This window comes from Ranitomeya variabilis, chromosome 3 (assembly GCF_051348905.1).
Source record: "Ranitomeya variabilis isolate aRanVar5 chromosome 3, aRanVar5.hap1, whole genome shotgun sequence".
In the NCBI taxonomy this organism is placed as follows: Eukaryota; Metazoa; Chordata; class Amphibia; order Anura; family Dendrobatidae; genus Ranitomeya; species Ranitomeya variabilis.
Genome location: NC_135234.1, coordinates 238,243,040 through 238,264,101, shown reverse-complemented (window position 1 = coordinate 238,264,101; position 21,062 = coordinate 238,243,040). Strand labels below are relative to the sequence as shown.

General features: G+C 40.2%; 1 protein-coding gene across 2 annotated transcripts in view; it reads right to left on the bottom strand.

Moving 5' to 3' along the window:
- ACACA (acetyl-CoA carboxylase alpha) overlaps positions 1-21,062 on the bottom strand; it is a 483,059-nt gene that overhangs the window by 387,218 nt on the left and 74,779 nt on the right. For both annotated transcript variants that reach the window (XM_077295311.1, XM_077295310.1), the window contains exons 12-18: positions 13,476-13,646; positions 12,249-12,410; positions 11,079-11,242; positions 8,713-8,863; positions 8,379-8,482; positions 7,808-7,889; positions 3,783-3,928 (exon numbers count right to left, since the gene is read on the bottom strand). In XM_077295311.1, coding sequence (XP_077151426.1) covers positions 3,783-3,928; positions 7,808-7,889; positions 8,379-8,482; positions 8,713-8,863; positions 11,079-11,242; positions 12,249-12,410; positions 13,476-13,646 — 980 coding nt within the window. The remainder of the gene's footprint in view (positions 1-3,782; positions 3,929-7,807; positions 7,890-8,378; positions 8,483-8,712; positions 8,864-11,078; positions 11,243-12,248; positions 12,411-13,475; positions 13,647-21,062) is intronic.

The window sequence follows — 21,062 nt, the reverse complement described above, 5'->3', positions numbered from 1 at the left end:
GTAGCCCTAAACTAAGGGTTCTTGGCCTAGTTAAAGTCAACTTTTACATCGCTTTCTTAGATAAAGGGGTTGACAGACCATGAACATTTCTCACCTACCCACAAGAGGAATAATAAATGTCTGATCACTACCTGTGCGCTGCACAACCATGGTGAGGAGCCGGTATAACACCCTCCTGTGGAAGCTCCTTTTCACTTTCCTGACCAGGCCAAACTTTTCAGCTGTGACCAGTGTCACCTTATGTGGTATTAACCCTGGAATGCTTTTACACATTCCAGTGATTCTGACACTTTGCGCTTTATGTTATCGGTAAATTTGGATCTATATAACTGACATTATTTCAAATGTAATAAAAATTTTGAAAATGTGCAATTTTCTAACTTTTAATTTTTATCTGTTAAAATGGATAGTCATACCACAAACCGGTAATAAATAACATTTACCATATGCCAATTTTAAATCGGCATCAATTGTGAATTTATTTATTTTTGTTAGGATGTTGAAAGACTTTAAATGGGATCTTTCAGCCGTTAAACTATTTATATGCTCCTGTAACCCTTCCAAAGACAAGTGCAGTAATACCTTTCCACGGCCAGTCCATTCCTCAGTTACTGAGAATTCAGTGTTTGAATTAATAGGCTAATGACAAGGGTAGATCTGAAGCCTCTGTCACTCCAGCTCAATTCCCCACCCAGCACCGCCGCCTCCTGCTTGGCCGACAGCCTCGGAGTTCAGGCAGAAGAGCACAGAAAGAGGCATATGCACATAAAAATAGTCTGAGGGGTAAAATCCTTCTGGCAGATTCCCTTTAGTTTTGCAGGAATTTTTCAATTACTTTTCCAAAACCTGTTTTTATTTTAAGGACCACTTAGCTTTTGAAGTGACTTTAAGGGGCCTATATTTTTTTTTTTAAAATAAAAAATTGATTTAACCTCTTCCCGACATCAGATGTACACCCCATCTTCAGTGTGGTCTCCGGTGCTGAGCCCGCACCTTCTCCGGCACATGGCAGCTGATCTGATCAGCTGACATATGCCACGAACAGCCGTGGTTGGAATGCATTTAACATGCACGCGCAGGAAGAGCATCACAAACTCCACCCATCGGCGTCCATGTCACATGACTACGGGTCACCAATGGGTTGCCATGACAACCCGGGGTCGGCAGGAGACCCCTGTGGTTGTCATTGCCAGATTGCCATGAGTGGCGCTAATAGCAAGTGAGCATTTCTGCTACACAGAACAGGGCTGCTCTGTGTAGCACAGGCGATCGGATGACCGCAGCTTCTAGTCCCTCATGGAGACTATTGAAACAAGTAAAAAAAGTTTTTAAAAATGTTAAAAAATAAATAAAAGTTTAAATCACACCCCATTCAAAATAAAACAATTAAAAAAAATCTAAAAACTACGCATATTTGGTATTGCCACGTTCAAAATTGCCCAATCAATATATAAAAATAATTAATTTGATCGGTAAATGGCGCAACGGGAAAAAATCAAAACGCCAGAATTAAGTTTTTTTGGTCGCTGCAACATTATAATAAAATGCAATAACTGGTGATTAAAAGATCATATCGACACCAAAATGGTATAAATAAAAACGTCAGCTCGGCAAGCAAAAAATATGTCCTCACTCAACCCCTAGATCCCAAAAAATGGAAACGCTATGGGTCTCAGAAAATGACAATTTATTTATTTTTTGTTACAAATTTGGGATTTTTTTTCACCACTTAAGTAAAAAATAACCTAGACATATTTGGTGTCTATGAACTCTTAATGACCTCGAGAATCATAATGGCAGGTCAGTTTTAGCATTTAGTGAACATGGTAAAAAAAAAAAAAAATAAAAACAATTGTGGAATTGCGCTTTTCTTGCAATTTCATGGCACTCTGAATTTTGTTCCCGTTTTCCAGTACATGATATGATAAAAATCAATGGTGTTGTTCAAAAGAACAACTCGTTTCACAAAAAAATAAGCCATCGCATGGCTAGATTGATGGAAAAAAAAAAAGTTATGGCTCTGGGAAGAAAGGGAGCAAAATATGAAAATGCAAAAATTAAAAATGGCCCGGGGTGAAGGGGTTAAGCTATCACTTAATTTTTTTATTACATACAAATTTTGTATCCCTTTTTATCCCACTTTTTGAGCAGCAGTATCATGTAAAACAGTATTTTTACAGTGATTTTTTTTTAGGCTTTTTTTTTTTTCTTTTCCCCCCTCACAGTGTTCACGGTAGCTGACCATTTTATAGCACAATTCTTTCCAGAGGCAGGGATACCAAACAATCGGCTATTTTTGTTTTTACATGAAAAACATTTATTAACAAAACAATTCTCAGTGATTTTTACGTTCTATATGTTCAACAGAGGCCTATAATTTTTCAGTTACTGTTCAAGTTTTTTTTTTTTTTTTTTTTTTTTTTACTTTTTGTGTTTTAAGTGTTTTTATTGAATTTTACATTTAAACAGGGATAGGAATGGTCATAGGAAAGGAGGAAAGGGAAGGTATGGGATACACAAGGGAAACAGTAAAAATAGAGAACCCTTGTACAATTTCTGAAAAATGATAATAATAAACTTAATACATAAAGAGAAAAAAAATACAATAAAATTCAACATAAAATTTAGGTACACAGCAAAGACTTGCCATACCTATTGCAAGGAGCTCAATGGAGAGATACCGAACACAACGCACCTCAACACACCTGCTCAATGTGAAACTTATTATTCCAAATTTTCCACTTTTTGGTATATTTATGAATATTGTTGTTAGCCACCGCGAATCTCCACTCTAAGTCACTATGCTGTCTTATCCTATCAAGGATATCCGAGAATTTGGGAACATCAGTTTTTTTCCACCAATAAGCTAGAGTCACCTTAACCACCAGGAGGACATGTATAATGACATACCTAACTGAACTATCGAGTGTTTCCATGTCCAGTGATAAGAGTGCTATCCCTGGAGTGATCCGAAAATCACTAGATAAATGATTAATGTGTTGCGACACCTGAGACCATAGTCTCTTAATTTTCGGGCAGCTCCAAAACAAATGAAGAAGGTTCCCCTGTTGACCACAATCTCTCCAACACAAAGAAGAATGCTCCGAATTAATATGCGACAGTCGAACCGGAGTATAATACCATCTCGACAAAACTTTGAAGTTTTTTTTTACTTTTTAACCTTGTTCTTGGTCTTGCGTATTGCAGGGCATTAGACCTGTCAGTTGAACACTGACAAGCAGCCTGCTAGACCCTGCTTAAGGCAGGACCTAACAGACATTGTACCTTGCAGACGCAAGCAACCATTAGGGTGATGAGGGGGAATGATAGGGAGAGAGAGGGAGTTGCCTTCCTCTGAAAAACTTTTAATGCCACAATTGTATTGATTATGCCATCTTGAGGGTTAAACAGCCAGGGAGGGTGCTGGAAGCGGCCCTGGATGTTACTGCAGGAGCTCGGCTGCCAGGTAAGCCGAGCGTCTGAGTGCAAACACAGCTCCAATGCCAACATAATCACCATGACGTATCTATAGGTCACAATGCAGTGGAGTGTTGCCACAACTTTAAAGGTCTATTAGGCTGAGGAAAATAAAGCATTATACTCAGCTATGCTCATCCACCACTCCATGGAAATGCTTCCTCACCGCATAAACACAATGAGTAGGAGCTTGAACGGAGTGGTGGTTGATGACCACGAAGTCAGTTTAGTGATCAGTGAGTGGTAGGGGCCTGCTACGAGCAGACTTTTAGGGATAAACAAAAAAAAGCATAAAAATGTAGTACCGGTCAATTTCCTCTTTAATATACGTAGTATAGCTGCTGCCATCGTAGGATAAGAGTAGACCACCATCACTCAATCTATGTACATCTACTTCAACATAGGAGTTGTTCATTATCACAACGTAGGAATTTGGAGACTGACGTGTAACCTGAAATTTCAAAAAGAATAATGCATATATTTACGCTAGCTAATACAGAGAATAACGATATGAATCCAAACATTTCAACGCCATGGGTCACATCCATTATGAATTCCACACTACTGTACAAGGGTTGGAAGATAGTTGATCTACAGTGCATATAAAAAGTCTACATACCCATATTAAAAAGCCAGGATTTAACGGTTTCCATTTTTAATGTCACCCATAAATCCATCAAAAACCAAGCTGAAATCATTTTGAGGGGAAAAATAAAAATAACTAAAGCAATGTGTTTGCATAAGTATAAACACCCTCTTATAATTGGGGATGTGGTTGTGTTTACAATTAGCCAATCACATTTACGCTTGTGTTACATAGTAGTAAGTACACAGCTGCCATTATTTACAGTGATTTGGATTAACCCCATATGAAGTTTAGCAGTTCTAGTAGGATTTTTCTGACATTTTCATACTTGCGTTTCACAGAATAAAGCCATGGTCAGAAAACAGCTTGCAACACAGCAAAGGGATCTCAGTGTTGAAAGTTCATCAGTTGATCAATCAGGATAATGGTACTAAATAATTCCATGGCATTAGATATACCATGGAGCACTGTGAATACAGTAATCAATAAGTGGTTTAATTTGGCATAACAATTACATTACCTAGAACTGGACATCCCTGAAAAGTTGATGAAAAGACGGTAAGAAAATTAGTCCGAGAGGCTGCCAAGAAACCAATAGCAACATTAAAGGAGCTGCAGGAATTTATGGCACGTACTGGTTGTGTACTGCATGTGACAACAATCTCCCATAGTCTTCATATGCCTGGATTGTGGGCTAAAGAGGCAAGATGGAAGCCTTTTCTTATAAATAAAATAAAGAATATAAAGAAAAACACCCAAACCGAGTTATGTTTTGCCAAGACCTACATAGTCTGCCAAAAGCATGTGGGAAAACGTGTTCTGGTCTGATTAGATCAGGGTTGAACTTTTGGGGCATAATTCCAAAAGGTATGTTTGGTAAAAATCCAACACTACTTATCACCAAAATAACACTATACCCACAGTGATACATGTTGGAGGCAGAATTATTCTTTAGTTCTGCTTTACAGCATCTGGAACAAGGGCTTTATTAGATGTGGAGGGAATTATGAACAGTTTCAATTAGTCAATTTTGCTGAGAGCCAGATTACAGGGATGTGTAAATTATTAGGTTGTGTGCTGTAGTTTCAATACAATCAGTGTATTATCAGCAGGAGATTATCACTAGAGGACTATGTCTCACGTGCAAACCAGTCAGGCTGTGTAACTCCACCACTAATTGACAGCTTGCTGACAATTCACAGTGTACACAGGAAGCTGCCAATCAGAGGTCTTGATGTGGATTTTACACAGCCCAGAAATCCTAGCTCTGCTACAACTACATCAGACAACACAGGGATTCTATGAAAACTGCACCAAGCAGTAAGTGACACATCCCTAAAATCAGGCTCTCTGTCTCTACATTGTGTGGCTATCGGATTCAAAAACCTGCTTACAGATTCCCTTTATAACCTATGCAACCACATTAATATTAGTTATTTTTCTAATTTCCATCCAAAAAGATTTCATTTTATTTTTGATTTGAATAGTACAGAATATGGGTGACATTAAAGCTGGAAAAAGTAAAGAATGTAAAGATTTGAACAATTCTCTTCCAATTGAAGAAGTGTCATTTGTATGACTGGGCACAGGTGCATATACCCATTTTGTTAGACATGAGTGAAATGCAATGGCGGGGAAAGCTGCAACGTCTATAAGACTTGGCATTATCTTCATCCAAAAAGAATGACGCAGACTCCCCTATTAGCTACTAAAAGGGCTGTCAATAGAAGAAGAACAAGAACAAATTGATTTTCAGGACCCCGATCCCGCAGCCACGTCAGTAGTTTGCAGCCACTTTACGGAAGCTCTGCAAACCTCCTCTTACCTGCCGTGATCGCCAGCGTCTCTTCTGATCAATAGGCCCGGTGAGAGGCCATGTGTACAACATGCTGCAACAATGACATTGCTAGTCAGAAGACCAAGGAACAAACTATTGACATGGCTGCTGACCAGGATCTGGTGAACTCATTCACTATTCTCTAGCTGTCAATCATTTCATCTGTTGCACTTTAAAGAGTAACAGTCATTTTAATTTTTATTTTAAACAATCAATATACAGTATGTAAAAATATTATATCTTATCAGAGAAAATCTGATTTTTTGCCTTGTGGATTGATAATTTTCAAAATTCTCAATTCACAGGTAAAATCTGTATTCAGTGAAGACACAATTTTACATCACAGACATAGAAAATGACAGCTGCTACTGATAAGCTTCAAAGAGCAGCCTTGACTACCTCCTCACCTCTTAGGCTACTTTCACACATCAGTTTTTTGCCTTCAGGCATAATCTGTCTATTTTTGAAAAAAACTGATCCGGTGCAAATTGTGAAAAACTGATGCACCGGATCCTTTTTGACTTCCTGTTCCAAGGATAAGAGAGAGAGAGAGAGAAAGAGAGAGAAAAAGAGCAGAGAGAGAAGAGAGAAGAGAGAAGAGAGAAGAGAGAAGAGAGAAGAGAGAAGAGAGAAGAGAGAGAGAGAGAGAAAGAGAAAGAATGAAAGACTCCAGAATTGAAAATGCAGGAACTGGGCATGGTCAGTGCGAAAAAACTGGAATCGGTAGCCGGATCCAGTCAATACACCACACGCTTCATCCGTTTATCGCTGGAACCGACGCTGGGTGTTTTTTATCCGGACAGAAAAAATCATATGGAAGTTTTCTCCGTCCGCAGGAAAAGAAATTTTGGACGGATCCGGCAAAAAACGGATGAAACGTGTGGCCATCAGGCACAATCCGGCGCTAATACAACTCTATGAGAAAAAAACGGATCTGGCGTAAAAAAAAAAAACGATCTGTTTTTTTCAAAACTCGCCGGATTGTGCCTGACAACAAAAACTTGATGTGTGAAAGTAGCCTTATACTCTACATAGACTCCGGTCAGCATGAACTGCCATCTCTAATGTCAGCAATGTAACAATCTTTATTCACAGAGTACAGATTTTACAGGCAAATTGAGAATTTTTAAAAGGAATCATCTATCCACATGGAGAAAGAAGCAAAGAAGCACATTACTACAAAGCACGGTGGGATCAGTGGTCAGCACGGGGGTCCTGGTTCAAATCCCACCAAGGACAATATCTGCAAGGAGTTTGTATGTTCTCCCCGTTTGCGTGGGTTTCCTCTCACACCCCAAAGACATACTGATAAGGAATTTATATTTTGAGCCCCAATGGGGACAGTGATGATAATGTCTATAAAGTGCTGTGGAATTAGTGGCGCTATATAAGTGAACAAAATAAATCAAAGATAACATACTTTCATGTGTAATATTGAGTTATGACAAAAAATGGTGGTTACTCTAAGTTTAGCATCCCCACCAAAAGATATTTATATATTAGGCCCAGAAACAAGCAACGAGCTACATCACTTATTTAGTAAAAAGGATTAATGTAAATAAACAAATCAATAACTTAAAAAAAAAAATATTCCATTCTAGCAACAATATGCGTTTCGTCCAATAGATGGCGCTACTTTCCTTTCTCTTAAAAAGAGCAGTAGAATTTGGAGGAAGGTAAAAATCGGCAAATATTCCTAATGCAGCAGCAATGTAATAATAAAATAATCTGTTTCTTAACCTCATTTTTAGCACTGATACAAAGTGACAAAGATGACATTCCTGCTGTAAGCAAAATCATAGATAGACTTCAGGAACACAATTTTTCTTCGCTTTTTCTGTGTGTTTTTTGGGTAAAGGGGGTGGGGAGGGAGTGGAGAATTACAGCAATATACAGCCACAGATTACCTTAAGCACGTATTTCTTCCCCTCGTAGATTAATTCCACATCTACAGTGTTTAACAGAGTATGTGCCGGTAAGACTTGACCCCTGAAATTAAAGGAAATTAAAGGTAAGAGATTCACATTTCACCTTTAATCAGCTTGCAAACATAACTCCCGAGTTGTAGAAACAGCATATCTTGCTACACTGATTCCATAACTCCCATTTATTTCTATCGGAGAAAGGCTATGCTCACCTCCGCCAAGGCCATTGACTATAGTGATGCTGATGGAGTGACAGTGCACTCTGCCCACGTTATTTTAGGCCGTATGTGCCAACTGGAGGTGGGCAGCAAGGAACATCCCACTTTGAAAAGTGGAATAGTATCCCCAAATATACACATCAATATTCATAAGGGATGAATACGGAACCCACTGCAAATATACAATTTGTAGACCCCCCAGAAGTATGATTTATTGGGGCATCATGAAAGCGGATATGATCCCTTTAAAAACTGGAGCAAACATGTGTATTTCTTTTACAATGAACAAAATCCTTTCCAATCGATATAATATAACCAAGGCCTTTAAAGTGTACCTTTCCAAAGAGTGCAGGAAGTTGGAGACACTATTTCTAAGGCTCACATCGGCCACGTGCAAGGCTCCACATACCACTCCGAGCATCGTGTCAGGGCGTTCAGCCTAGGAAACAGGAAACATAACCCCGAGTGATGCTGGATGCCGTGCTCTGCCCCAGTCTACCAATGCAAAATGTTAGCCAACAACAAAGGGTCTCCGAGGGTTTGTACAGAGCATTTGGTTGTAGAACTGCAGATGTTTGTCTTCCGTAAAGCACGGTGGCTACTGAATTCCCAAAATGTGTATTCGGAGATGCGCTATATAGAAACAGCTATAACTCATGATTTTCTTACCTGCACTTTTTCGGAGATCAGTCTGTCCAACCAACCTGTGTCAATTCTATTGTTCTGAAAACTTTCCGTCTCGAGAAGTTTTATCAAGTATTCTACAGTTGTTCGAAAATCTCCTCGGATGGACAATTCCTTCAGAGCAACCACCATATTACTGAAGAGGAAATACAAAATAAGTGTACAGACAAGCTAAACAGAGGGAAAATTCCAACAACTGCCTACAGCTATAGATTTACAGTAGGCCAATGAGATGTCGCCACCCACGGACCCCCGAGATGTGACTTACTGTGATAGAACGGGGTGATATACTGGAATGCCTAAGAGTGATGATGTGAAAGCAAGAACTTTGGACATTTACACCATATATATATTACCCTAAATCCAAGATATAGCTAGCCCAACTTATCAAACTTTTGTTATGACAAATATTTTGCCCATTTAAAAAAAAAAAAAAAGTCGCCGTCCATAAATCCTAGCCAGGCTGACCATATGCCATGCATTGCCCAAATGGTTTTGCATTTTTTTGTTTGTTTGTTTCTGATGTGTTCTTTGGTGCCCAGGTATTTTGATCTTTATTGAGGAAAACACTGCACTAAGAAAAAAAAAAAAAGGCAAGGATGGTAAAAAAAAAATATGAGGAAAAAACCACGCTGAGTGAATGAGATTTTAGAAATCTCATTCATTTTGCTGTCACTGTAAAAAGATGCATATTTTTTTGTGCACTCAGAACAACTGCTTGTATTTGTAAACATGCCCTTACACAGCAGATAAGACACCATATCTGCATAAAATATAGCTTCATAGTTTTTAAAGGTGAAGGTAGACTTAAAGGGGTATTTCCCCATGTGCAGGTTATTGCAGTAGCTTAGTTATCCACGGCTAGGACCACTCATAGTGACAGTTGTTAGTGGTCATAGCCATGGATACCTAAGATACAGCAATGCCTGCACATGGGGAAAGTGACATAGCCAATCAGAAGTAGTATACTACATTTCTAATTGAAAGTATTTGCTCACTATTATTACATACTACATATTGGGATAGGATCTTGGAGATGGGAATACCCCATTAGACTAATGTGTTGATCCAGAAAAGGGCAAAAACCCTCTGGGGCAGAAACTATTAGCCCCATATGATGGGAAAAAGTCCTTCCCAACTCCACATACAACCCAGTTCCCTGGATCAACGTCCCATCACACCAAACGAAGTTGCACATATATAGATAAATGTCAGCCTCTGATTTCTTATTTGGAATGTTGGCAAGTGTAATTGATGGCACTGTTGGTAGCTATTTTGTCATGGCATTTGTCCATCATTTACTTGCACTAATAAGGGTTTTCTTCTCAGATCTTAACCCATCAGGAGAACGGAGACATGTATTCCAAGGCACAACGTTTCATTTCTTCTAGTGACTGGTTTTGTCCATCTATGGACATGTATGGATTCACTAGATGCAGTTTTACCATGCCACATAGCAGCATACAGAAAGCTCACAGCTCATAATTACAGAGCTATGGGGACCCATTGTAAAGGACAACTGTAAGACTGGGTGCAGACGATCAGGAAGTGGCAGCGCATGCTCGCTGCGTCCAAAGCGCTGCCATCTATTGAATTCAGATAAATCCGCATGTGTTCACTGAACTGTGCGGAATCACCGCGTTCAATACAGTCTGTGGGTGAAATTTCTCAAGAGAAATTGATATGCTGCGGTCTGGAAAAACACGACGCATGTCCGTCTCCGCAGGAATCTGTGGACGAATAGTGGACATGGGATTTCTTGTAATAAGTAAGTAGCGTCAAACTCACAGCAATTACTGACTGTGTGCACATACCCTAAACATAACGTTTCAACCCTCATAGGGTCACATTGCAGCTTACAATCCAAGTTGCAGGTGCGCCAGACCTACCCAGGACCCAGGTGTCCTTTTACAAGCAGGATATCCTTTACACCGTTCAGTGAACTTTGCCAACAGCGACTATATGAATAAGACCCTACGAGGGTCGAAACGTTATGTTCTTGTCGCCTCACCATTTTCTCTATCCCTGCACCAATTCCTTACTCATGAATTGTGTTGTCGCTGCATCTACACTTGTACAATAAAGTCTTCACAAGCATCTATCAAGAGTGTGCGGTGATTGAACATTACTCTATTACGGGGATTGCCATCCCACTTCACCAGCGCCTCGGATCTCAGCAAGAGTGCTCGCCACACTACCCGTCTGCACATACCCTAAGACACAGCCCTCAATTTACCAGTAGCCTTTCTAACAAAACTCCCACCCTTGTTTTATGCGCATCCCCTACTTTACTCATTGATACAGTGGAGATAAAAAATAAACATTGTAATTAATTACAAAAAGACACTCACGAAATGGCTTCTTCTCGGTTCTCTCCCCAGGAGAAACAGTGGCCAAACTGAGAATCGGCAAATTCATGGAGACCTCCTGCAGCAGCAACACTGAAGTAGCCCCAGACATTCTTGCTGCTGCGGAAATTTAGTTCTTGAACAGTCCCAGAGCTAGGTTTAAAACCCTGGGAGAAACAAATGAGGATTTTTTTTAATAATATATTTAAAAAGTGTAAACAAAATTTCTTCAGCACAATGTAACCACTTGGAGTGGTGCGACACGGCTGCATGCTGGGCACTAAATTGCCATGGCAAATGTACCGGGCGGCCCTTAATGACAATACTGTAGAGAGATTTAACCTTATTTGGTTTCTTTGGGATTCCTTTTGGTCCATGTAAAAAATGCATATAATCTCTATGAGATGGATATTAATGGGTCGCAACTAGAGATGAGCAAATATGTTTGGAAAACGATTGCCAAATTCGAATTTGCTATATTTGTGCCATATTGTTACTCTATTTGTTCCAAATTTATGTTTGACGATCGTTTCCAAACATATGTGCTCATTTCTTGACACCGACGGCGCTTGGCGAATATTGCAAATACAACATTAGCTGGCGATCGTAATCTGAACCGAATATTGAAAAATTTGCTCAACTCTATTCAATTCTATATCATATCCTGCCTTTTCCTTTTGTCCGAGTCTGTGTGTTTGTTGGTTCATGAGTTTTTACTCTTTATGTACTTGAAAAAGTATTATAGAATCATTTTGGTTGACAACCTATAAATGATAGTGAAAAATTTAAAATGGCTTTTATTTCTTTTCCTGTAAAAATTGAAAAATGTATTTCAATAAATATAAAAATTAAAAGAAAAAAAAAGGCCCCAGTTACCAGTGTGAAAATTGCAAGAGTACTATTAAATTTTTGTAAATAAAAATTGTGATATGAAAAAAAAAGAAGAAGAAGAAGAAGAATACATGACGGAAGGCTCAGAGCACATACAAAGGATATTGTTAATTCCCAAATAAATTTATTTTTTGTTATTATATATATAAGTATGCAAAAAAATATAGACAAAGTCTTTAGATTAAACATACCACACTCTGCGTATAAATTATATTCAGCATTATTCTATTCTATTGGTGAAACACACAGGAAAGAAAACATTGGTGACAAAACATGTGTTACCTCATCTGGATTTTCACTTGTAATGCGGGCTGCAATTACATGTCCTCTAGGGCAAGGAGCATTTAGCGAGTTATCAAAGTCAATTAGTGTGTCTCCCCAAGCTGTGACTCCATAAAGCATCCGAATATCCTTTATTCTATGAAGAGGGATTCCCATAGCAATCTGTTGGAAATGTATGAACACAAGAAAACGACTTAACTTTGCAATTGTGTCTACTAATATTAAGAAACACACATGGACAAAATTGTTGGCACTCTTCTAAAGTAAAAAAAATCCCACCATGGTCATGGAGATGACTTGAAACTGACAAAAGTACATTTCAATCTAAATGTACGTAATGTCAACTCATTACAATCAGGCATTTATTTTGAATTGAGGTTTAAACAGAAAAGTTTGAAAATAATTTCACCATAGATACATGAAAAAACTAAGGTGTTTCCTGTAATTGCCGTGGCATCGCTGCATATAGCACAAGCAGATGATCGCAGCTTCAAGGGGACTGACAAGAACAGTGAAAAGTAACAACAAAAAAGTTTTAAAAATATGAATTAAAAAGAAAACATAAAAAGTTCAAATCACCTACCATTTGCCCCATTAAATACAAATCCATTACATTAAAAAAAAAAAAAAAAAAAAAAAAAAAGGGCCTTTATGATATCAGAAAAGTCAAAAACACCATAAATGAAAAAAAAATCAAGAATGCCAAAAATACATTTTTCTGGTTGCTGAAATTCCACAAAAAATGATGCAACAAGCTATCAAAACATCCTATCTATCCCAAAATAATATAAATAAAAACGTTACAGGTCTTGGAAAATAAAATAGCGACAACTCAATTTTTTTTTTTTTTTAATTTCTGTTTTTGTTTCTTTTTGCCACTAAAATAACAAAAAAGGGACATGTTTGGTATTGCTGTGATTGCACTAATGAGCAGAATCATATTGCGAGGTCATTCTTACAGTAAAAAGATTCCCATAAAACAATGTCAAAATAGAGTTCTTTTTCAACAAGCAAGGTGGCTCAGTGGTTATCTGGTTATCACTGCAGCGTTGCAGCGCTGGGGTCCTGGACACATGTTAGGAAGTGACACAGTACTGGGCGAATATTAATAATGTCAACATGAAACTGTTAAACTTGTTAAAGACCCTGTTAGATATACTGAGGTACAGAGAGGCCTCCCTAAATCAGGATTCTACCTCTATTATTCAGATGGAAGTCATTAAATACCTGAAGTTGTGCAGCAGGAAGATTAACATCTGCGACCATCTCTGTACAGGGGTGCTCCACTTGCAGACGAGGGTTAAGTTCAAGGAAGTAAAAACTGCCATCTTGACTGTACAGATACTCAACTGTACCTGCGCTGACATACCCAACCATCTTAGCAAGTTTCACAGCACACTGTAATGATAGGAAACAAGACAACAGTTAATAAATTGCTAGCTCCCCCCCAGTTCCAGGACCTGGTGGTACACTTTAACCATATCATATTTTTCTGCCAATTTTCCAACTCCAAGCTGCATAAACTTGAATGCTTAAATGGTGTGAAGCAACTCATGTAAATAGTCAACAGGGTCACAAAAAATGTGTTGAGAAAATGAAACTGCTAAAAATTTGCGAAAAATCAAATGTGAAGTGACCAGGAACCCATTACCCTACAGAGATCTCATATTCCAGAACAGTAATCTCCCCTTGAAGTGCCCACAGGGACAAGGTAAAAAAAGGCTGAAACCTGATCACCACTGACCAAGGCATAGAAGGGGAAAACGTCAAGACTGGGCCAAGAAATCACGTCTTTTAAAGTTTTTTTGGACCAATAAAATGAGAATGACTCTTGATGGACAGGATAGATGGTCTAGTGGCTGGATCAGTAATGGGCACAGACCTACATTTTTACTCCGATGCCAGCAAGATAGAGGTGGAGTACTGCTAAGGGTTGGTATTAGTAAAGATGAGATTGTTTGACCATTTCATGCTGAAGATGGACTCAAAATAAACTCCCAAACCTCCCAAACCTACTGTATGTTTTTAGAAGACTATGTCATGGTGCAGGAAAAAGTCTACATCTTTCAAGAAAACTATGATTTTCATGCAAGACATTGCAATAATCTGAATACTCCACAGCTTAGCTAGCAATTAAAAGCTTTAAAGATGAAAGACTAATGCCATGGCCTCCTTCCTTATCTCACCTAAACCCCATCAAATTTATTTTTGTACATTTTGAATTGTCTGCTTTCTCAACACGCGAAACATGCGTCGGGGAAGTGCTGGAGGGCCTCACTGATTCCACCAAAACAACGGGTAAGCAATATTCCATTTACCCAACCTTCCCTTGTCTGAATCTCTGTTCATGGCCACTTGGCCTATCTCAGAGTGCATTTACATATTATGTGCTGCTTGATGAATAGGATCTCAGTGTAGCCCTCCATCTTTCATTCTCCTTAGCAGACTCATTTTTGCACTCAATGGTAATGAGTAACAAATGTTTTAATATTCAATGTTTCAATAAATGATCTGCTGTGCTTTTCATTGGTGGTTTATGTCTACTCTTTTTGATCTTCTTACTTCAGTGTCTATAGTTTGGAGCACTTCACCACTTTATTGTTCAACAATGACATATTAAAGGGGGACACTACACTCTAGTCCTATTCCTTAAATTATGATTACGTGCTATTTGAATTTTGTTCTATTGACCTTATTCTCACTTTAGCTGATGAAAATAAACTACTGAGATTGGGAAATTGACGTTTTCCATTTAGTTGCATAAAAAGTCTGTACACTAATAGGTACCCAATAATTACACACACACATATTTTCCTAAGACAAAATTTCACTTGTTCTTGCTTAAATATTCAGGCTTCAGGCTTATTAACCTTTTGGATTGATCGTCAGCACTGTAGTTGCTCAATAATAAAATTAATCAAAAATACAAATTGAATAATAATTGTGCACACACACTGTAGGATAGACAAGTTATTCCACAAATCATGCTACTCATCTATGGCATCTAACATTTTGAGAACCCTCTGACGGGCCTCCTGATGAACCGAACTACGGGGAAACGCGTTGAGGCGAGGCACAGTGTATCATGATAAGTAACACGCCATCCTGCTTATACCATTGTAAAATTGTACAGTCTTGCCTGTTTTAGGCTTTTGCACTAGTATCTTTGTGACTGTTTAGCCCTGTTTATATATGGGGGCAACCCCCTAGGGCTGGTATATCTATGGCTTGATAGTCCATGAAGAAGAAAATGTATATGGTATAATTTGCAATTTTTAAGGCAGTTATCTATGCTAAGGCTATGAGGCGAAGTGCAATATATCATGATAAATAACATATAATTCTACCTACACCACTGAGATACCTTAAATACTTGGCCCTGGTTATCTATTTGGGTTGCGTTTAATATTAACTGCAGGCTTTAATCCCTTATGGGTATAATTTATGCTAATAATAGCTAGACAAACTGCAGTATTTTGAGTATATGTGGTATAGGCTGTAGTGATTGATGCTATAAATTTTTATGTGGCACATCTGACAGCATACCCATTGCCTATTATTGGTGTTTAGCAAATTGGTTTATGAAAGGGGCCGGAGCCTATATAGGTCTTATCTAATATCCTGCTTTTGCCTCTGTTCTTTTGCTAATTTTTTTCTATTGAGTTTTTTGTGTGTTTTTTTGACCATTTTTTTGCTTTCTTCATCTCTGTTCTTATGTATTTTGTTTTCACACCTGCAGCATAGGGTGATCTAGGGCAGTGAGGGGTAGTCCACGTTGAGTGGGGGCGCCAAAACATCGTAATTAGGGTGCCAACCTCCACAGCCAGGCAGGTGACAGAGTAGGCCATTGCAGGGTATGCGCTAGACCTTGGTCTTTTTTACCTTTAGGCCGAATTGTGCCTAAATAGCACTGGGTGGTGTATTTTTAAAATATTCATAATAAAATCTAATTTTTTAAGGGGATATATGTTCACTAGTTAATTCAGATTCCCAGGTTTATAAATATTTTTTCCTATAATATTCCACAAATCTGCACGTGTTTAAATGCCCTAATTTAGCCGCAATACAAATGAAGTGAGATCCCGTGTAGTCTGTATGTCATTGAAAGCATGGAAGTCATAACATAATATGGTTAAATATAGACCATACACAATTGGAAGGCATGTGGCAATATTACATTGCAAACTATAGTTATACCACACCTAAAATACAAAGGTTAGTGTTTAAAATCAGTTGTAAGTACAAGCTACATTTACAAAAAAAAAGTGTTCAATGACAGCAAACATTATAATGTAGGAATGCATATTTCCAAATAGTTAGCATGTGCCGTATATACATGGTGTTTGTTCCCAAACAACAGGGGTGGGTAACCTCCTGCCTGCAGGCTGTAAATGATGTCCTTTTCTCCTGCCCCTGAGCAGAGTGCTCAGGCTCTGGATAACAGTGCTCGGGGCCTTTAACTGCTTCTTACACTGTGAGAACAAGCACGTAACGTTCACTACTGAACGCTGAGGCACGTGCAATAAAGGATTTAGTGATGACGCTGGCCAGAGTCAGGACATACTTTGTAGGCGCAATCAGAACTCCAGTCCCACTGACATTTGCAGACCCTCCTGCGATTTATATTCCCCCAGCACCTCCTGGGATGTATGTGAATGTGTGAAGCAAATATAACAAAAGAACAAAAGGGGAAAGGGTGAAAGGGTGGGAAAGAGGGAGAGACGGGGAAAGAGAGAGAGGGAGAATGAGGGAGAGAGAGGGGGAAAGAGAGGGGGAAAGAGAGGGGGAGAGAGAGGGGGAGAGAGAGGGGGAAAGAGAGGGGGAAAGAGAGGGGGAAAGAGAGGGGGAAAGAGAGGGGGAAAGAGAGGGGGAAAGAGAGGGGGAAAGAGAGGGGGAAAGAGAGGGGGAAAGAGAGGGGGAAAGAGAGGGGGAAAGAGAGGGGGAAAGAGAGGGGGAAAGAGAGGGGGAAAGAGAGGGGGAAAGAGAGGGGGAAAGAGAGGGGGAAAGAGAGGGGGAAAGAGAGGGGGAAAGAGAGGGGGAAAGAGAGGGGGAAAGAGGGGGGGAAAGAGGGGGGGGAAGAGGGGGGGAAAGAGGGGGAAAGAGAGGGGGAAAGAGAGGGGGAAAGAGAGGGGGAAAGAGGGGGAAAGAGAGGGGGAAAGAGAGGGGGAAAGAGAGAGAGGGGGAAGAGAGAGAGAGGGGGAAAGAGAGAGAGAGAGGGGGAAAGAGAGAGAGAGAGGGGGAAAGAGAGAGAGAGGGGGAAAGAGAGAGAGGGGGAAAGAGAGAGAGGGGGAAAGAGAGAGAGGGGGAAAGAGAGAGAGAGGGGGAAAGAGAGAGAGGGGGAAAGAGAGAGAGGGGGAAAGAGAGAGAGGGGGAAAAGAGAAAAAGAGAGAGGGGAAAAAAGAGGGGGAAGACAGAGGGTGGGAAGACAGGGTGAGAAGACAGAGGGTGGGAAGACAGAGGGTGGGAAGACAGAGGGTGGGAAGAGAGGGGGGAAGAGAGAGGGGGGGAAGAGAGGGAAAGAGGGAGGGGGGAAAGAGGGAGGGGGGAAAGAGGGAGGGGGGAAAGAGGGGAAGAGAGAGGGGGAATAGAGAGAGAGAGAAGGGGAATAGAGTGAGGGGAAAAGAGGGGGAAATAAAGAGGGGGAAATAGAGAGGGGGAGAGGAGAAAGAGGAAGGAAGAGAAAAAGGAAAGAGAAAGAAAGACAAAAAGGGAAAGTGAGATGGAAATGAGAGGGCGGATGAAAAAAGGAGAAATGGGGGAGGGTTGAGGAAAATGAGAGAGAATGAAGAGAAAGTGTGAAGAGTGGCGATACAAGGGGGGAAGGGTGAGAGAGGGGGAACTATGATGTAGACATGGGAGACAGTGTGGAGAGAAGGGGGATAGAGAGTAGTGATGAGCGAGTGTGCTCGTTACTCGAGTTTCTCCGAGCATGCTCGGGTGTTCTCCGAGTATTTCAGTGCGATTGGAGATTTAGTTTATGTCGATGCAGATGCATGATTTGCAGCTGCTAGACAGCTTAAATACATGTGGGGATTGCCTGTTTGTTAGACAATTCCCACATGTATTCAAGCTGTCTAGCAGCCACAAATCATGCATCTGCACTAAATCTCCGAGCATGCTGAAATACTCGGAGAACACCTGAGCATACTCGGAGAAACTCGAGTAACGAGCACACTCGCTCATCACTAATAGAGAGGCATGGTGAATAAATTTAGATAGTATGACAGTGATGTACAGTTGAAACTAGAAGTTTACAAACACTATATAAAAACACATATGCATGTTTTTCCACAATATCTGACATGAAATCAGAATATTTCCAGTTTTAGGTAAATTTGGATTACAGTAATTATTAATATTTGCCAAATGCCAGAATAAAGAGAAAGAGAGAGAAAAAGAAAAAGAAAGCGAAAGAAAAGAGAGAAAGAGAGAGAGCAAGCGCGAGAGAAAGAAAGAGAGAGCGAGAGAGAGAGAATGTTGTAAGGCATTTTTATTACTTAATGCAAAGTCAAAAGTTTACATACATTTCATTAGCATTTGGTACCATTGTCCTTCAAGAGAACCTGTCAGCAGGATTGTGCACAGTAACCTACAGACAGTGTCAGGTCGGAGCCGTTATACTGATTAAAATGATACCTTGGTTGATAAAATTCGTCTGGTGGTTGTTGTTTAATCTTTATTTTCAGTTTTTAGTTAATGATTTCCTCATGCCCGTGGGCGGACCCGTGGGGGGTCTTTATGTAGTGCTCTGATTAGGTATTCATAATGCAGACTGCTGACAGGTCACTGATCCCTCACTGACCTGCCCCCTAGTTTCACATAATGAATACCTGTACATACTGAAGAAAAGTCAGTGGTGTATGCCTGATCAGCGGCTTGGTGGCTGTAAGACGCACACATAGTGGTGCAAAGAGAAGGGGGGGTTGTGGAAAAAAGCGAGCACAAGTGCCGGCTAGTGACTTGCATCACTGATAAACGCTCTGCGGCTGCAAGATGCATGCACGGAGGTGGTGCATAGCGGGGGAGGGGAAAAAAAATGGAACGGGACAAAAAAAAAAGTCCTGGAAAACAGCGAGCACGGATGTTGATCAGTGATCTACGTCACTGATCAACGCTCAGCATCAGAAGGACACACGAAAGAAAAAAAAAAAATGCCAAAAAACAAGCGATCAAGTACTGACCAGCGCTTGGTTGCAGGAGGGGGAGAGGGGATGAGGAGGGAAAAGTGGTGGAAAAATGGGAGAGGGGGAATAGGGTGGATTAGGAAAGATCAGGCAAGGACATGGAGGGATCAGGAACTCGTCTTTCTTCTTCAGCAGGAGGAGCAATGACAGTGGTGGTAGAGGCTTCAATGACACCACAAGGCCCAGCATGACGCACAGAGTTACACAGTGACCGCCCTGTACAAATCCACAAGCTAGAATAAGGACGTACAGGGCAGTCACTGCCAGGTCACAGCATGTGTTTGTACTCTGACTGGTGCGATCAATGTCATAGTCGATCGTACCAATCAGAGATGGCCCTGGTGATGCCGTGGTTGCTAGGATCCAGCCTACGATCAGTGCTCTTACGCCACCGATCCTAGACTGGACATCAGTGTTTCAGGCAATCTGATTGCCTAAAACACTGAGAAACGCTGCAATTGACTGTTCTGGATTAAATCACCGCGATCGTAGTTGCAGGGAGATGGGATTCTTCAACCCCCGGGACGGAGGCTCCATGTTCCCTGCTGTGAGAAAAAGTAGGGACAATCATGCGATCACAGAGCGATTAGTCACTGTGGTTGCATGATTGATATAGATATATATATTATATATATATATATATATATATAAATAGAAGAAGAAGGCAGCACTCCAAATCCTTTTCAGGGTGAAAAAATGTGAAATTTATTCAGCCCACATCTCTGTGCGACGTTTCGGCTCACACTGAGCCTTTCTCAAGCAGTGGGTATAGCATACACATGTGCTTTATATAGGTATAATCCACGCTCATTTGCATAATAAAGTGGCCATCAATACATAAATACTTTCTCATATTATTTACAAGACATACACATAACATCCATAGTATATCCTTCACATGATAAAGTGCTCTGTGCCAAAGTGTTAATCTGGACTTAAATCTCCGCATCTTATTATCTTTTTTACTTTTTCTTCATATACGTTCATTATAAAAAGGACACGTGTCACGTGTTATTTACATATATTGTGATTTATAGCCCTTACCCCGCTGTGTACAGTCTAAGCCGCATGGAGGACGCTGTAGTTGCCGATAACGGCGTTCTAGTGCTTCTACTGCGCATGTCTGCGCGTCATTTGATCATGTCATAGTCTGCCAGCCAATAAAGCTCAAGCAGTTAATCCTTTTCTTAGCACATGCGCTCTGCCAATATATCCCTAGCAGGACGCCATCTTAGATGTGGCAGAACGCTAGCTTATGCATATCTATATATAACGGTGGGCATTACGGCGCCACTTTACATGTGGCTGATATATATATATATATAAATATGCGGATATATCAGCCACATGTAAAGTGGCGCCGTAATGCCCACCGTTATATATAGATATGCATAAGCTAGCGTTCTGCCACATCTAAGATGGCGTCCTGCTAGGGATATATTGGCAGAGCGCATGCGCTAAGAAAAGGATTAACTGCTTGAGCTTTATTGGCTGGCAGACTATGACATGATCAAATGACGCGCAGACATGCGCAGTAGAAGCACTAGAACGCCGTTATCGGCAACTACAGCGTCCTCCATGCGGCTTAGACTGTACACAGCGGGGTAAGGGCTAAAAATCACAATATATG